The sequence below is a fragment of the Callospermophilus lateralis genome, chromosome 16 (genome assembly GCF_048772815.1).
Source record: "Callospermophilus lateralis isolate mCalLat2 chromosome 16, mCalLat2.hap1, whole genome shotgun sequence".
Lineage (NCBI taxonomy): Eukaryota > Metazoa > Chordata > Mammalia > Rodentia > Sciuridae > Callospermophilus > Callospermophilus lateralis.
Genome location: NC_135320.1, coordinates 21,553,651 through 21,568,925, shown reverse-complemented (window position 1 = coordinate 21,568,925; position 15,275 = coordinate 21,553,651). Strand labels below are relative to the sequence as shown.

Sequence of the window (15,275 nt, the reverse complement as noted above, 5' to 3'; positions counted from 1 at the left end):
ATTCTACTAATCCTACTTCATGTCACAAGTGGAAGGGGGTATATTTAATAAAGATCTGCAATAAAAATTTTTCTTTTTTTTGACAAGGGGTCTAACTATGTTGACCAGACTGATCTCCTGAACTCAAGTGATCCTCCTGCCTCAGTCTCCTGAGTACCTGGGATTACATATCCTTATCATCAAGCGTGGCTTTACAATAAGCCTTTTTGTAAAGAATCCTTTTGTAATGAATCCATTTAGACAAATTAATCTATTTTCTAATTTTATGTCTTTTTACATTGCAAAATTTATTTATGTTATTTATAGCAAGTGTGTTTATTCTGTAGTATGAGATTTATTTAAACGTAGACTTTACTTAAAGTAAGACCTAATATTCTTATTTTTATGGATTATGGTGCTACAGATTTTTGATAGGTACGTGAACATGAAACATAGCATACATTTATTCAACTACAGTATGTTTGAAATACTTTAGACACAGGGCTATGAAGAGATAAATCATAAGTTTCCTGTGTTCACCAGACTTAAAATCTAGTTGAGGAAACCAGACTCATGTATACAAACTAACATATATCAAAATTTCAGCTTGGTTCAAAATTATGCATATTTCATCATGAAATCCTGGCACCCTTTATCTATAAACTACATGGAGTAGAATTACAATTTATCTGTCATTTCATATACTTAAAAAAAATTGACTTCTGCAGCATCAGATCTGTTGTATGGCTATTCTCACTTAAAAAATAGATGCTTTTGCTTCAAATAGATTAAGGAAACTTTTCTAAGGATTATGTAACAGATTTAGACAGAAGTAGCACAGGCCACAGCCAACAATAATTATGATCAGGTCTTTCTTGACTTTCTCCCTGTTGCCCCATCTCCTACCACTTTCTGAAACAGCTGTGAAGGGAAGTGTTTAATGGCATTCAAAAGAAAAGAATGATCTAGAAGGTCCCGTACATGTCGTGTTTGCATGTATTCAGATAGTAGCAGTTGGGTTGAATTGCCGCTGCCAAAGGATAGAATCACTTTGGACTATCCATAACCTCTACACATGGGCAGGAAGGCAATATGGGCAAGAAAACAAAATTCACCTTAGGGAGGGAGGAAGAGATTTAATACATCTGGAGAAAAATAATTAGAAGCCCAGATAATCAATTGCAGTGTGCTGCCAAGAAATGCAATGTCCAAAGAGGCCAGGGGAGATTACAAATGAGTCTCAATGTCATGAGCCAACAAATAAAGGCCAGAGTAACTTGAGGCTGACGGTGGTACTGAATGTCGCATCCTGACACGGGAGGGCCTGGTCTGGCTTGGAACAAGTGTGATGGGTGAGGGCACATCTGGAATCCTAAGTACATTTTTCACACTCCATTAACACAAAGACACCAAAAACCTGGAAGGAGTTCTGAAGCCAATAACAAGGACTATTAAGAGACTTAAAGGAGTAATTTACAAGGGAAGGATTAAGGCAAAGGGTGATAGCCATGGCAATGGGTAGAAAACACTACAAAATAACCTAAAACGTTAAACAATGAGGGAGGGCAGGACTGACTTGGCACGGCTGCCTTGAGAAGGAGGAAGGAAAAAAACAAAAACAAAAAACAAACTCTAAAAGTAGCAGGAAAAAAGATTTAAAACTAATTAAACAGGAAGATGTAAGCCAAATGGGGGAGAATTTATTTCCAAAATCTAAGTCCTATCAGGTGGCTAAAAAAAAAAAAGTATATCATCTGTCAGGAGATGCTTTCAAATGCATGATGCAGAGCACAGGGTAAAGCAAGATTTCCTTGCACTGCCGAGCGGTAAAGTATTTAAAATCGGAAGACAGGGTGGTACGAGGATAATGATGATGGTGATGATAATAATAATACTAAGAGTAGCAGCACTGAATGAGCCAAGGTATGTGAGAGACACAGTCCATGTGGATTAACTCATTTAGTCCTCACAACCATCCTGCCACAATTATTACTCTCATTATCATCGAGCTTTACAAAGGGGATAGGAGTGGGGAGAGGTGAGGTATCTGGCCTGTGGATGAATGGCTGGCCCAGGCAGAGCTAAGATTTCAACCCAGGCAGGTTGGCTGTAGGGTTTATATTTCTTAACACTGTGCTTTTCCCTCTTGGAAATAAAAGAAGAGAAAAGTCGGGGGTTGGGGGCCTGAGGAGGAAAAAGAGGAGGAGAAGGAAGAGGAGGAGGAGGAGGAAGCCAAAAAGAGAGCCAAGCCTGAGGTTCTTAAATACCAGGCTCTTGGAAACGGTCCTCTTCTGAACTAACTATTGCTAGGGTGTGACCCTAGTCTGCTGCCTGTGACTCTAAGTCATGATGCATTTGGTCAGAAAGGAAAATCATTTTGTGGTTCTATGTGAAAAGGTCGAGCCCTCTCTAAAGGTGAGAGAAATTCTTCATGTACACAGTCAGCTCAAGGGGAAATCCTGAGCCATTTGACTCCAGACCCTCTGACACTTTGTCCCGCACCCAGGCAGGATTCTGGGAGAGGCAGTACTTGGCTGATTTCTTGGTTGGTTCACTCACTCACAGACTCAATAAATAAATGAACATAGCCATGTTTCTCAGATTTTTTTTTTTCCCCAAAGAAAAATAAAAGAAAGATCAACTTTAGAAACTCGGAAGCTCTATTTTATGAAAATATTTCAGAAAATCGAATCCGTTTTAAAAACTTGTAATTCAAGTGAAAACACACACACAAAAAGTCGGTAACTTGCCGAATCCCCAGAACTTCACACTGTGTTCCATGAACCCCAGCTCAAGAACAAAAAAAGATGGAAACTGCGATGTGTTCAAGGATGGAGATGAGGCCAAGGCAGTCTCTCCTCCCAAAAAGCCTCTGCCAAAGAGGGATTCCCTACAGAAATGACTAACCGCAGCTGAGAAAGGTAAGATGACTTTAGAGCCACAGGACACCCGGCTGCGGGATCAGACAAGGGTGTGAATGAGAGGGAGGATCCATCAAAAGGCAGAGGGAGACAGCAATACAAGCAGCAGTGGAGGGTGCCACCTTCTCCCCACGTCCTCGCCAACACTTATTGTTACTTGCATTCTTGATCATGGCCATTCTGACTCCAGTGAGATGGAATCTCAGTGTAATTTTAACTTGCATTTCTCTAATTTCTAGTGACATTGAACATTGTTTATATACTTGTTGATACCTCATATTTCTTCTTTTGAAGTGCCTGTCCAGTTCCTTTGTCCATATATTGATTGAGTTATTTGTGGGATGTATTTATTTATTTATTTTGGTGTTAAGCTCTTTGAGTTCTTTGTATATTCTGGAAGTTCATGCCCGTTATCTGAGGTATACAGGTGGCAAAGACTTTCTCCCATTCTGTAGGTTCTCTCTTCATGCTCCTGATGGTTTCTTTTGCTGTAAAGAAGCTGTTTATTCTGATGCCTTCCCATTTATTGATTTTTCGATTATATTTCTTGAGCTGTCGAAGCCTTGTTCAGGAAGTCAGTTTCTGTACCAATAAGCTGAAGGGTTGGGCCTACCTTTGCTTCTAGTAGGAGCAGGGTTTCTGGCCTAATTCCTAGTTCTTTGATCCACTTGAATTGAGTTTTGTGCAGGGTGAGAGAAATGGATTGACTTTCATTCTGTTACAAACGGATCTCTACTTTTCCCAGCACCTGCAAGTTGGTACGACCCCTCTGGAGAGCAGTGTGGAGATTCCTCAAAAAACTAGAAACGGAACCACCAATTGACCGAGTTATCCCACTCCTTCTTCGCATTATGTCCAAAGGATTTAAAATCTGCATACTACAGTAACACTGCCACATCAGTGTTTATAGCAGCACATTTCATAATAGCTAAGCTATGGAATCAACCTAGATGCCCACCAACAGATAAATGGATAATGACATATATATATATATAATGAAATATTACTCAGCCATAAAGAAGAATGACTTTATGACACTTGCCAGTGAATAGATGGATCTGGAGAATATCATGCTAAGCAAAATAAGCCAATCTCTAAGACCCAAAGGACAAATATTTTTGCTGATGTGTGGAAGCTAAACCACAGTAAGGGGGAGGGGGGAGAAGAGAAGCTCAATAGATTAGACAAAGGAGAACAAAAGGAAGGGAGGAGGCTAGAAATAGGAAAGAAAGGAGAATAAATAATTTTCGTATGAATACATATGAAAATACCTAAGTGAACCCCACCATCATGCCCACCCACAAGAATGGAGTCCTAATTCGGATAAGATATATCTAATGCTTGTATAATTTCATCAAAATGGATCATGTGTATAACTAAGAAGAACTCATGAAATAAAATAAAAAGCAGACGGGTGGAAACCAGAGCTCAACTCAAGGGAGCACTCTGTCTGGAGGGAGGGACAGGGATGACTAGCAGAGAAATGAGACTTGAGCTGGAAAGATCGGGATTTTGTCTGAGACCCAGGATGGGCAAGGTAGAGGATTTATCTTGACTCTGCAGGCAACACAGGTCATCCAGGATTATGATAAGAGGGTGACATGACCACAGCTGGTCCTTGGGAAGATTCAGTGGTGACACTGAGGGTGGAAAGACCCTGCAGCTGGCTCAGAGAGACGGCAGTGACCCTGTGAGCATCCATGGGATGTCAAGTCACCGAGGAAGAAGGGACAGAGTTGAGTCCTGTCACTGAGTGGAATCGCAACAGGGAGCCACTTGTTCAGCAAGGGGGGGAGCGGATGGGGCAGGTTAAATCAGAGGAGGTCCTGGATGGTAAAATCTAAAAAGAGGGTGATTATGCCACTTGGAGGATTCAAAGATAGCTGAGGAGTGAAGTTGATTTGAAAGGCAAAATAGTTCATTCCATTTTGGATGAGCACATGGCACCTTCAGATGGAGATGTGTTACAGGCAATTGTATATTAATGATGAAAGCAAGCTGAGTGGCTGTCCCACAGAGACCCAGATGTGAAGTTCATGGCATAAGTTTAAGATTCCAGAAATGTGCACTTTAATACCCCTGTCTTAGGGTACCTTGATTTTAGGATCCCCCCACACACATCTTCCTTTTTAAAATCATTCCAAGCCAGTCTTCCGAGAACTTGACCTTTTGCCAGATGTGTAAATGAAGGGACCTGTAAAACGTGGTCAGTGAAGCCAGGAAGTGGTTTCTACGTAGGTATCTAGTTGGCCACAAAACATGGTCTCTCCCAAAACAAAATGTTGCAGGTTTCTAAGAATCAGAAAAGTAAAGCTTGCATAAATGTGGGTATGTAAGTGTGTTATGTCTATACACACCCATGCATCCACATGTATGCATACAGACATATAGAAAATAAAAGTTTTCTCCATTCTTTCATACTTAAAGTGACCAACCGTAACAGTTTTCCTAGTGTAATCAGAATTACAAATAGCACCTCTTTCTCAGTTAAGTGCTCTGATAATACATTAATTGCCACCCTTGTGACAGTTATAAGTTATTTGACTTTAATACATAACCATTTGGCTCCTGTGATATTCCAACTCGCCCTGTCCTTATCATCTTTATCATCTTTATTATCATCTTTAGCAGAGGAGCAAAACTGCAGTCTTCCTCTTGGAAAAGATCAATCAGGCCTTCTGCATAGTGACTTAGATGTGGAATGACAAAGTTACAGTTGCAGAGTCCTTCCAGGGGCCTTTTTAATTGTGGAACATGTACCTTCTACTTCACTGTCATTCTATGAACATTAGTGAGCTGTGTGGAAGTTTTGTGTTCCCAGAATTTTTTTTTTTTGTTATCAATAATAGATGTCCACGTAATACACATAACAAACACCCATGTACCATGAAAACCTTGTCCGTATCCATAAAGATGGAGTTTCCCACAGTTCCCTGGCTTGGAAAAATCTGTGCTCTCTAGATATATGAAAACCACGATGAGCTTTTCAGCATCGTCTTTATAATTCGTAACTCTCAAACAGTAAGTTAGAAAACTTTGTTACAGAGTCTGAACTCTCCAATACTTGCTCTATGATTAGCAGCCCAAACTCACACTGGCTACTTCTCTTTTCATTACATCAACTTATCAAAAGAATATATCCTGGTTGTATTCCAGGAGGACCATAAGAAATAAGAGTGCAATAATCATTATGGCGGTTTTATTAAACCATAATCCACGTACCTTGGTGCTACTTACATTTGTTCAATGTATAACACTAGCCCTGTATTACATTAATGTTGTTTTGGCATTAATGTTACCTAGATTAACTTTCATTTCACCATCTCTTTTTCAAGTCTTAATTTTATACGTGGGCATTTACTTATGATTAATCATTTCACATGAGAAAATAATCCTCTTTTTCCCCCCACTGCAGCCTTTTTTGGAAAATACCTCAATGAATATAATGGCAGCTACATCCCTCCTGGGTGGCGAGAATGGCTTGGATTAATCAAGAATTCTCGTTTCTATAATTACACTGTTTGTCGAAATGGCATCAAAGAAAAGCATGGATTTGATTATGCAAAGGTAATTTTCAGACACTTTTACACTGCATCAATTTACTTTGTGCATAATGGGGGAAAGCCATTTTCAGTGAGTTAAACTATCCACAAGATTGGCTTTCTATGTTCTCACGATGTTAAAATGAGGAATTTTAAGGTAATTTTCAACTGCAGGCAAGAAAAAGATTCACAAGGAACACAGTCTTTGTGTAGTAATTTTTCCCCCTCATTAGGATGGACATAATCAGTGCTTGATGAAAGTATCATAAAAAAAAAAAATCATACATCCTCAGCCCTTGCTCGTGCTAATTTTTGTTTTTCCCTTTCTCTGAAGGACTTGTCAACATAATCAAATGTTCATCTTATACTGTTTTGCTTTTCAGTGGGGTGAAAGAATATTGTGTCTGTGGCTTCAGACGTAGATGTAAAAATAAGAGCAGACAAGTGTAATAATTAAAGGTTGGGAAACTGCATTCCTTGTTTGTACTCCTGTCTGACCAAGCTTAGTATATGTGACAAGGACACCTGCCCCATGGCAGCCATAGTCCACACGAGTCTCCAGGGCTATCAATCAGGATTTTTAAATCCGTTCATAGAAACCAAAGTTGGTGTGTTCCAGGGTTCTCTAACCAGTGGAGACTGGATTTGCCTTAGAAATTCACAAAGGTGTTGTGACTGCTTACTTAAAAATTTGTTTTCAGATCATAAGAGTAAAAGGGACAATATTTTTGAATGTAGCCTGAAAGGCTCCCTTCCCTTCCAGCCATACCCATGGCACCCTCTCTCGTCCAGCAACCCTCCCACTAGGCGCTTGGTAGAAACAGAAAAAGGGAACTTGACTTAATGTGGTTGGCACATGGCTGTCTTTGTGCTTGGCCTGATTTGAGCACAGGGGACATGGAAGGAGATAAGGTACAAGTTCTGATCGTACCCTTCAGAACACAATGAATGCAAATTAATTCACAAACATTGTTAATAGGCTTCTAGACTCATCAAAGTTGAGAGCTGGCAGGGACCTTGGAGGCAAATTTGAGCAATGTCCTCATTTTACAAGATGAAGAATAAAGCAGCCCAGAGTGGTTCCACCAGTCTCACACCCCAGGTCACTTCCCCGGGTTGTGGCTACACTCATTGCATGCCAAGGATGTGTGCCACACGCACTAATTGTCACTGCTATGGCTTTCTATCTGTGGGGATGCTTTTCATGCTCCTTGTTCAAGCTATTAACCTTTCATTCCCTGTTGTCCTAAGGAGAGCAAAGTAATCAAGATTCTTTCCAAATACTAAATCAGCCTAACTTGCTCATTATCACAGCAGATTAAGTGTCAAAGACAACTGTGTCCAGAAAAAAAGAAAGAAATAAATAAAAGATATATCTTTTTTTTTTTTTTTTTTGTAGTGAGGAAAGAAATAAAAACAGACACCCTCATGGAGGAAGGGGACAAGCCTGCGGACTTGTCCTAACAATGACATGTGACACAGATTTTGTCCCCTGAGCACTGCTTTTGCAGCTGTTCTGGTCCTTAAATCCACAACATGTGACTAGCCATGCCTGGAAGTCTTTGACGTTGTGAACATGGCCTGGGACTTTCTGAATAAAGTTTAGACTGAAACTTCCAGCCCAGTGATACACACTTAGAGGAAGCAGGTGGTTTGATTTAAGTTTTCATCCTTTCTTTATTTTTCCCTCCCACCCCCTCACAGACTTGCATCAGCCCTCCCACCCGCCCCCGACAGTGGGTTAAGTCATTTTATTAGCAACAGGCTCTAATCCCAGCAGCTGTATTACTTTAGTTGTGCAATTAACACAGTATAATCTGCAGGAAATCAACCGCTCCCCATATTTAAGTGTTTCAAATAAACTAATTGATAAAATGTTGCAGCTTTCCCCTGTGCTCCCAGATTTTGGCTATGGCTTTGATTAGTGATTATTATGTTATTCCCACAGGTGAATTTTTAATGTGAAGAAAAGATCCTTTCTTGTGTTTGTGCCTTTGTGTGTACATGAGTTTGTGTGTGAGTGTGCGTGTGTGTTCTGCAACTGTGAATTTGAGGTGGGCGTGGGTGTTTCCTGCCCTTGAAGTAATTAAAACTTTTGCCAACGAATTACAACAACAAAACCTGAGAATGAAATATATATCCGGTGCTTCGTGTGTGCTAGCGCGTGTATTGCCAGGTCTGATCATTATCTTGGGCAAACACAACTTGTCTTTTTTCTTCCCTAATTGCTAAATTGTGCATTACTTAAAATACAATATTTTTTTTGTGCATGTTACTAAGCCAGCAACCCTCAAAATTAACTAGCAACTGATTTTTGTCTTTTCTTGAAGATGTTTTGCTGCCTCAGAAGCTACCATCTTCTTTCATGTTTTAAACCTTTACCTCTTCGTTCAGACTTCTGAGAAAAGCAGTATTCAAATGTGTTCTGATGAATGTCACCTTTTGTAATTTTTGTTTTGTGTCAAATGTATGTTTCAGGACTACTTCACAGACTTAATCACTAACGAGAGCATTAATTACTTCAAAATGTCTAAGAGAATGTATCCCCATAGGCCCATTATGATGGTGATCAGCCACGCTGCGCCCCACGGCCCCGAGGACTCGGCCCCACAGTTTTCAAAACTGTACCCCAATGCCTCCCAACACATGTGAGTAAAACCTCAAAGCTGTGTCTGACAAATATGGCCTTTCCTTTGCTCTCCACTTGATCCTCACCTTTACCTCATTTCCTTCCACACTGTGTGTCCCCAAGGCAGAAATGCCAGAGTCCATTGTGACAAACTGATAAGTGCCAATCACTGAACACGACAGAGCCACCAGGCCTGACATCTCTGTCTTGTCTAGATGGTTTTGGAATCACATTTACCAGCAGCTCAAAAAGAGTCTCATCAGGTGAATGGGGGCAGTTTTTACCTAAAGTTGCCATTCATTGTCTTAAAGAATATTCATGTGTATGATCTAATAATATTAATAATAATAATAATCAAACAGTATGCTTTTCATAGCAGCAGAACGGCCACCCAGGTCTGGTTAAGGAAACATGGGTTTGTTTTCTGGGCAAATACTATAGCAGCTTTGCTGCAGATGTGCAATTAGGATCTGCAGAAGGCAGCTGGAGTGGCTCACCCAGGAGGCCTGCTCAGGTCACGGCTTTAAAATAACCTGCTGTTTCTTTTTGAGAGGCAGGAGTCTCCTCAGAGAAAAGGGAGTGAGGAGTGCAGGGGGGAGGGGGAGAGTGAGCAGAGAGCTGTAACACGCCAAGGATGGAGAAGCCTGGGTGCTTTGGCAGCAAAGAACATGATTTTGTTGACTCTGTCAACACAGTTTCTTCCCAATCATTGCAATCAATATTCAGTCTTCCACGCAGTGCAGCTGGCTGGCGCTGGGTCTGCTGAAAGCTTGCCCATTAGAAAGGCAGGGAACAGGAAATTGATATCTATTTCCTTATCACCAAACCTCCAGAATCGGTTTTTAATCTATTTGTGCTTAAATACCATTTGTTTCCATCCAGACAGAAAGAAAGCTCATGAAAATAGATAAGTAACTTCTGGAAGGTATGATTGCTGGTCATTATATATCCCTGGAGAATTTTTCTTTTTCTTTTAGATCTCATTATAACTAATTGACTAATGATTCCTAAACAGGGAAACATTGATTGTCTTTAGTATATCAAGTGATTGAGATTAGAAAGAAGAAATCCTGAGCTGACTTAGGAATTAACAGTAAATATATGAAGCCAGGGTGGGAGACCTACTGAGCATGACCAGGAAGTTGGAGGCTAGAAGTGTTTTATTAAAAAAAAAAAAAAAAAAAAAAAAAAAATATATATATATATATATATATATATATATATATATATATATATACACACACACACCCCATATATAAAGAAGGCTGTCACAGCAACTGGAGACTCTGGTCTGGATGAGCCATTGTATTGGAGATTCAACCCCATGAGCAGATACACAAGCCTCTGAAGGCCTTACCCACATATAACTCTGCAACTAAATTCCTGAAAGAAGCCACTTGGCAAGAGACTTTCTGTTTTAATGCACACACAAATTTACTAACCAGCTGAGTCAGTGAAGGGAAAAAGTCTTGTAGGTTTCTCCCCTACTCTGAAACCCACTTTTTCCCCTTTTTTTTTTTTTGAAATCAGAAAATACTTTGTATAGTTTCCTTTGTTGCATTAGCAGAATCGCAGCCTAAGGTGACTTTCTTTTACCATAAACCTTACAGGTGTTTCCCTGAATTTGAAGAGAGGGAGTTGATAAAATATGGTGTTTTCATGGTTCCTTAGAAGTTAGCCTGCCTTTGAAGCTTCAAGACAAGGTCCTAAGCCTACAGGAAAATCAGCCCCAGGTCAAAAGGTTCTGACAGCTCCATTGCATGTCCAGACAGTAACTGCATGAGGAGAGGAATCTGTAGAGTTCTCAGGGCCTCAACAATAGCTTTGCACAAAAGCATCTCTGATTCCAACAGTTAAAAATTCTACTGAGCTCACAAATGTTTATGAGTGATGCCCATTTTACCACACAGCATGATGCAAAAAACATAGGCGTGAGGAAGATTCTATGACTCTCACTGAGAAACCCGTAAACCAGGGCAGAGATTGGCACACAGGGACCCACAGTCCAATCCAGCTTGCCACCAGCTTTTTGTTAATAAAGTTTTATTGAAACACAAACATCCGTGTTCATTTACATGTCCTCTACAGCTGCTGTTGAGATACAACAGTCAAGTGGAGTAGTTAGAGTAGACACCAAATGATCTGCAAAGCATAAAATATTTGTCATTTGCTCCTTCACAAAGTAAGTGTGCCCTGACACCTGCTTTAGAGGGAAGAGGAGTTAAGTGTCCATATAGTCATATCAATAGTAGTACTCCAAGTGGCAAGTCCAGAGCAGGCATTCAGGGGTCTAGGGAAGGTTAGAGCAAAAGCATTTACATTTCTGGGGGGAGCCAGGAAAATCTCATAGACCAAGAGGCTTTCTAAGTGGGCCTTAAAGGATGGAAAAAATTTTTTGCAGACGATTCAACTAACATTAAGTAGATGATTTCAGGAAGAGAATAAAGCACAGAGAGTTTCACCATGTAAGTGGCGCAAAAAATTGGAGAACAGAGTACAAACAAATAGCACAGGATAAATCTCCAAAAGAAAACAATTGCAAAATATTGGAAATTTCAGTGAGTTTGTATGTAACCACAGCACTAACAAAATATGAGTGACTTGGATGTTTTCTCATGCCATTTCACATGAATAGCTTCAGGTATTCCTTTTTAGTTTAAATGAACCAACTGTGTCCTTACCCTTGATTCTATTAAGTAAAATCTACACATATTCAGGCCTTACAGGTAAGCAAGCCTGGTATCCTGTCTTACCTGCCTTCACTAAGCCTGTGAGAAGCTTCCTTAACCTTTCAGAACCTCCTCAGTGTCATCTGTAAAATGCACATAATAATAATACCAGCACTTTGATGTGATGTCATGAACAAAAAGTTAGAGGGACGACATAAGTAAATCCCCACCCAGGGCCTGGAACATAGGAAGCCAATTCAAAACTGTTAATTCATGTTGATCCTTGCTCTTAAGATGAATTATATACAACCGGGCAATATATGACCTATGCACTTTCCGTGATAGCACATGCCTGTACTCCCAGCTACTTAGGAAGCTGAAACAAGAGGATCACAAGTTCAAGGACAGCCTTAATGTCTTAGACCCTGTCTCAAAATAAAAAATAAAATTAAAAAGGGCCGAAATGGGACTCAGTAGTAGAGTATCATGGGTTCAATCCTCAGAATCCAAAAAAAAAAAAAAGGCACAATTTCATATCATTCAACTTATAGTTTAGGAGGAAGCAGCTTGACAAATAACAAGTCAAACACTTGTCCATGGTGACCTGGCAAATATCTTGACAAGCTAAGACTATATTGTGATGAGTCTCTCACATCTGGCCATTTTAAAAAAAACTCAGGATAAGTACCAATCTGGGCTGTATTATTTTCTCCAGGTGCACGGTGGGCAATCACCCTCAGCCACAGAAAATGAAAATTCATGTGGTTGGCTGGGTGTCTCAGCTTCTCTTGGCCACTAAGCCTGAAGCTTTGTGCACCTAGAATGTGGAGATCCACATCACTAGCTGCCCTAGGAGCTTGAATTCCTAGCATCTTTTCTGTAAAGTTCTCTTTGGCAGCTGCTGGAGGAAGAGGCTGGAGGGCATGAGTGTACATCCCACATCATAGGGAGTGGAGTGCACAGGTTCAGAGTTCAGTCCTCAGACAGCAGAAGTGAGACAAATTGAAGACAAGCTGCCAATTGTGGTGCAGGGAGCTACTGAATGGCCAGCTTCCTCAGCGAAAACACTAGCAACATGCTCAAGCAATGGGATGCAAGAAGTTAAGTATTTTGCAGAAATATTTGGCAGGCCCTGCACAAACAGCAAGGAGCTATATAGACTGTCCCCTGTTGCGGGGCAGCTAGCAATGTGAACATTTTGCTTTAGGTCTTCTTCCTAGGTGGTCAAGCATCGTCCAGATCCCTTTTATCCAGTCTTGGGTTATAGCTCTCTGACCCTCTCAGACGGAGCAAATGGATCATGTTTCCACAGTGTTTGCAAAAAGAGGAAACCAGTTCAAGATTGGTATGTTGGCTTTACAAAGCAAGGGGAGAGGTTATGCCTACCAACTGAGACCAAGAGCGAGTTATGACCCACTTGTTGCACGGGGAACTGTTAATCAGACAGTAGCTCAGCCAATTATGGCCTCCCAGGAATCTGAGAGAGCCTCTGTCACAAAAATAGTCCATACAGGGGCAGAGGTTGTAGTTCAGTGGCCCTAACGTGTAAGGTCCGTTACAAGGCCCGTTGGTTCAATCCCCAACTCAGCAAAAAGAAAAAATATATATACACATAATAATGTTTATCATAAAGTTCTTCCCTATGTTTAAGACTGCCACACTATTCAGTGAGTTTTCTCCACAGTGTGATAATAGGCACATAGCTCTGGGGAGCCGGAATCCTTACCACCTGCCAGTGAGCTATGCCCCTAGCAACTTTGAAAAAAATTTTGTTGTTATTCCAGTTCAAAAGTTGTTACTGGAAACACACACACACAGAGAAAGAAAGAGAGAGTTTTAAGTGAACCTAAAATCTCAGAAGAATCTCCACTAATTGGCAAGAGCTGTTGTGAAAATAGAGCTTTTGGATAAACCAAGTATGTCAGAGGAATACACCTGTGTAAGCCATAGAGCAACATTTTTCAAACACCTTTGTTATCTAAAGCTGCAAAGAAAGATGTTACCTTAAAAAGAATTTGTACATCCTTAACTTTTTTCTTCCAAAAATTCATAAAAGGAGGTGTTTTCAGATTAGAAAATTTAAAGTTCTCTATGCAAATTTCTGGTTTGGGCAGAACTAATTGCTCCCTTTCTATATTCCTACCTTGCCTGTGTCTTATACCTGACTACATATCTGGGTTAGCCCAGATCCCCCAGGTTTTACTGTGTACAACTCCAGGGGGCAGCATTCAAAGAAAATGTCATGAATAGTGCCCTGGACTCATACAATTCCCAGGGCAGGGACCTAAGCCTTACATCTGTTTACCTCCCAGGTCCTGGTGGGCATGGATCTTGACATACTTAGCAGTTGCAAAAGTTATTGTTGTTTACCAAATGAATAATGTTAACCTTATCAGTTGGCTGACATTAAGACATTTTAAGTAACAGCAAACCATTTAAATAATGGGTTTTGTGAATTAAAAATACCCTAGAGATATTCTAATTCCAATTTCTCCTTTTTTAAGTGAAAGCCCAAATGACTTTTCCCAAGTCACATGAGTAGTTAGGGACAAAATTGGACCCAGTTGTTCTCCCTACTACACCAGGTTTGTTCAGTTCACAATACACACACTATTAATATTCTAATTCTCAGCATCATTAAGAGACTTTCAAAATTATTTCCATTGTATAACCATAATTGAAATCTTTTGGTATTATTCTGCTTGTTTTCAAACATTACCTATCTAAAGACATTTGCAGTTGGGTGAGGGATAACTCCACAAAGCCATTAAATAAGTTTGATTTTAGTGAAAACCAAGATGGTATGGCTTTGAGAGATTCGGTATAGAATTTTCCATTTAACGCTTTGCATGTGTGCTTTAAATTCGTATAACTGGCTTATTCTGAGAATTGAGAACTATTTCATTTTTCAGTGAATTATGTTCCTGCTACCAGTGTCCTTTAAGAGTTCCCTTATTAGGGTTTTTGTTGTTGTTTGAGACTAGCTAACAAATGAAGACTACACATGTTCAAATACAAGACATGAGAAAAACATCTATTTTCACGGGAATGACAGCAAAGGCCATCGGCAGTAAAAATGAATTGCTAAGTTCTTTGCAAGTCCCCAATATGGGTTTAATATACAACATGTGCATTTCTTGAAACTATTAATTTGCCAGTAAGCATTATTCTCCTAAAAAAAATCCACCATCAAAAAGAAAAGTGACATTATTGATTTTCAGAATTCGTATTCCTACTCTGTCAATAAGCAATGCTGGAAAGAAAAATCAAACCCCAAAGAGAATTGGCATGATGGTGAAGGTCAAATTTACAAGTGAAGGGGGGTCAGGAGTGTATGACCCAGTGTGCTGAGCAGTGCATCCCAACAAGCAATGACAAGAGAGAGGCAATATGCAGGAAGCTTCTGGGGAAAGTTAAAACTTTTAAATACAGTAGTCATCTTGGAGGATTAGAGGTATATGAGTTTAAGAGCTAAAGTGCACAAGTCTGGGTAAAACCCTAATCTAACAGACAAAGTCTAACCAGGCTGGGCATG

The 15,275-nt window shown here is 40.1% G+C and overlaps 1 protein-coding gene across 1 annotated transcript in view; it reads left to right on the top strand.

Moving 5' to 3' along the window:
- LOC143381767 (extracellular sulfatase Sulf-1) overlaps positions 1-15,275 on the top strand; it is a 75,086-nt gene that overhangs the window by 17,176 nt on the left and 42,635 nt on the right. The window contains exons 3-4 of the mRNA XM_076835405.1: positions 6,316-6,467; positions 8,921-9,090. Coding sequence (XP_076691520.1) covers positions 6,316-6,467; positions 8,921-9,090 — 322 coding nt within the window. The remainder of the gene's footprint in view (positions 1-6,315; positions 6,468-8,920; positions 9,091-15,275) is intronic.